Raw genomic sequence first — 2,481 nt, 5'->3', positions numbered from 1 at the left:
TCTAGTTATTTTTATGTTTTATTTAAATAGTCTTAAACAAAATTTACTAAAACTGAGCAATACAATACTGTGTACTTAATAATATAATGTTTTGAGTGTAATGTCATAATATTTAATTTTTTTTTTTAATATTTATTAGAATATATTCAATCTATATCAGTCACAATAAGCATAATATGGCCTAAGAATATTTTAAATGTTTTTAATGTAAATTTTAGGCACCAAACGTTGTGTTTTATGTATTTGGAAATTAAGTATAAGGATTATACAAATTTCTTTCAAATTTACTTCTTAAAAATAATTGTCAATTTTTGTTGTTGAGATTTTTGTTGCTTGTCCTAAAAACTTAAAATGTAATTGAAGGTCCTTCATATAAGCTGCTTCAAGTGGTATAATGAATTGTTGTTTTAAATATCTAATACAATTAATTTTATATTATAAAATTAATTAAGTATAACAGTTGTGGTAAGATAAGTAATTAATTAAAAATTTAAATTTTTGTTTAATTTGTTAAATTTAATAAAAAAAAAAAAAATATTTTACCTATACTCTTATTTAACTTAAAAGTGTTATAAACTATAGTTATTTGTTTTAACTTAAATACAAAACTGCAAAGGCTAGGTACACATTTTTAAATTTATTCACGTGTTACAAAGCTTAAAGAAAAATGTATATTAACCAATAAAATAATGTCATAATATGATTATTGTTTAAGTAAACACCAGAGGTTGCTAAGATTTTACTGAAAATCACCTTTTCATGATAATCTTATTTATGAATACTAAAAATTAAGTACTTACTTGGTAATCCTACATTCTACTAAGAATTTACTAAGTCTTGACTAAGTTTATATGATTCCAATTAAGTTCTTGCTAATCTACTACTTAGCATGATTTAAGATTAATGAATATAGCTAATGAATAATGGTATACCATGTTGAGAGTTTTTTTTAACTGTTCATTATTTTAGATCTTTTCCACAATAAATATTGAGGAATTTTTGTTTAAAAGTGAAATTAATAGAGTTTTTCATGTTGTTGCAAAGTATTGCACACATTTAGTATAATATATCCACTATCGTGGTTCAAAGTTATACAACATTCTATAAAACTTTGCAACAAATAAAAAAAAAATAGATAAAAGAAATTATGTGCTTTTGTGTAGAGGATCCTCAAAATACTGTAAGGTACCTATGAGCAGTGGCGGATTGTGCCACCGGGAGGCCGGGAAATTTCCCGGTGGGCCGGAGCCCGGTCATGACTACGGTCCTATGATCCTAAAACTGATTTTAGAATCTATTTTATACCTAAATTTGTTCTTCTTTGTTTTTAAAAATATTTGTATTTCATAAAAAATATTATTTGCATTATTATCTATGAGTAAAGACTAAAGATAACTCTAGTCAATGCCATGGTTATTTATTTGTTTATGGTATTATATTGGTAGCTTTATAATACTGAAATACAAACGGCCAATCAAAATGCCGATACTAAATTCACCAACACGGTTGTAGGTACCATGTGTACAATTATGTACATTCAACCGTGCGGCGTGCACACGATGTAGCACACAGTCTGAGATTATTATGTAGCATGACAGCGGCCGTTATGATAATATTGATACGTCATGATAACATACGTCATGATACACAGTATAGACTCAGAAGAAGTTATTAACATTATAAAAAATAGTAGTGATTTCTTAAATAAAAAACTGTCATATTAAGTTTTGGAGTTTCTTGTATGTTCTACCCTTATTAAAGTTTGTAATTTGTATAATGTGTTACCACTGTCTATCACAATTGTTTATAATATCTTAATATCTTATGTCAAATATGAAATAACATACATACATTGAAATATAATATAATTTATTGATATATTATATATGTATTAATAATACATGTATAGTTTATGTAAGTAACATATTAGGAATATTAAATCATATAATGTACCATGTTTACATGCATCAATTAATTTGATTTAACTTGATTCGTATTGAATCAATTCAAATTAGAGTACAAGCATATTCTATGCACGTAAAACCGTATTAGTATAATACACTCCCACCAAGTTTATTTTTCAACGTTTACATCCAGAGTTTAAACTGATTGAGGTAAACGGGATTTATATTATACTGAATTAACAGCCAGGAATTAGCTAATTTGAATTAAGTTAAATAGGTTTTAGCTGTGCATGTAACCGTAGTAATATTTAACCTAACTAAAATTATTTTTATTTTTTAATTATATTACATTTCCACTAAATTGTTTGCATTAATGGTGTTTTGGGCCGGTGAAACGAAATTCTCCCGGGCCGGTTAAAATTCAGAATCCGCCACTGCCTATGAGTTATATCTTATAAGTAATATGATTAATATTTATGACTTTATATCAGTGTAATTTATAAAATTAATTTGTTTTATAATTGGTAGATCATAAATAAATGCTGTTTTATTATAAATAAATAATATGTATAAATTA

The 2,481-nt window shown here is 25.6% G+C and overlaps 1 protein-coding gene across 1 annotated transcript in view; it reads left to right on the top strand.

Moving 5' to 3' along the window:
- The window catches only part of LOC103310522 (zinc finger MYM-type protein 1-like), a 4,036-nt gene extending 3,986 nt beyond the window's left edge, over nt 1-50 (top strand). Inside the window, exon 4 of the mRNA XM_008189087.1 lies at nt 31-50. Within this exon, the coding sequence (XP_008187309.1) occupies nt 31-50 (20 nt within the window). The remainder of the gene's footprint in view (nt 1-30) is intronic.
- The last annotated feature ends 2,431 nt before the right edge of the window (nt 51-2,481 follow it).

The sequence above is a fragment of the Acyrthosiphon pisum genome, chromosome X, assembly GCF_005508785.2.
Source record: "Acyrthosiphon pisum isolate AL4f chromosome X, pea_aphid_22Mar2018_4r6ur, whole genome shotgun sequence".
NCBI lineage: Eukaryota > Metazoa > Arthropoda > Insecta > Hemiptera > Aphididae > Acyrthosiphon > Acyrthosiphon pisum.
Note: the sequence above shows the minus strand (reverse complement) of the source record. Positions and strands in the feature narration are given on the sequence as shown.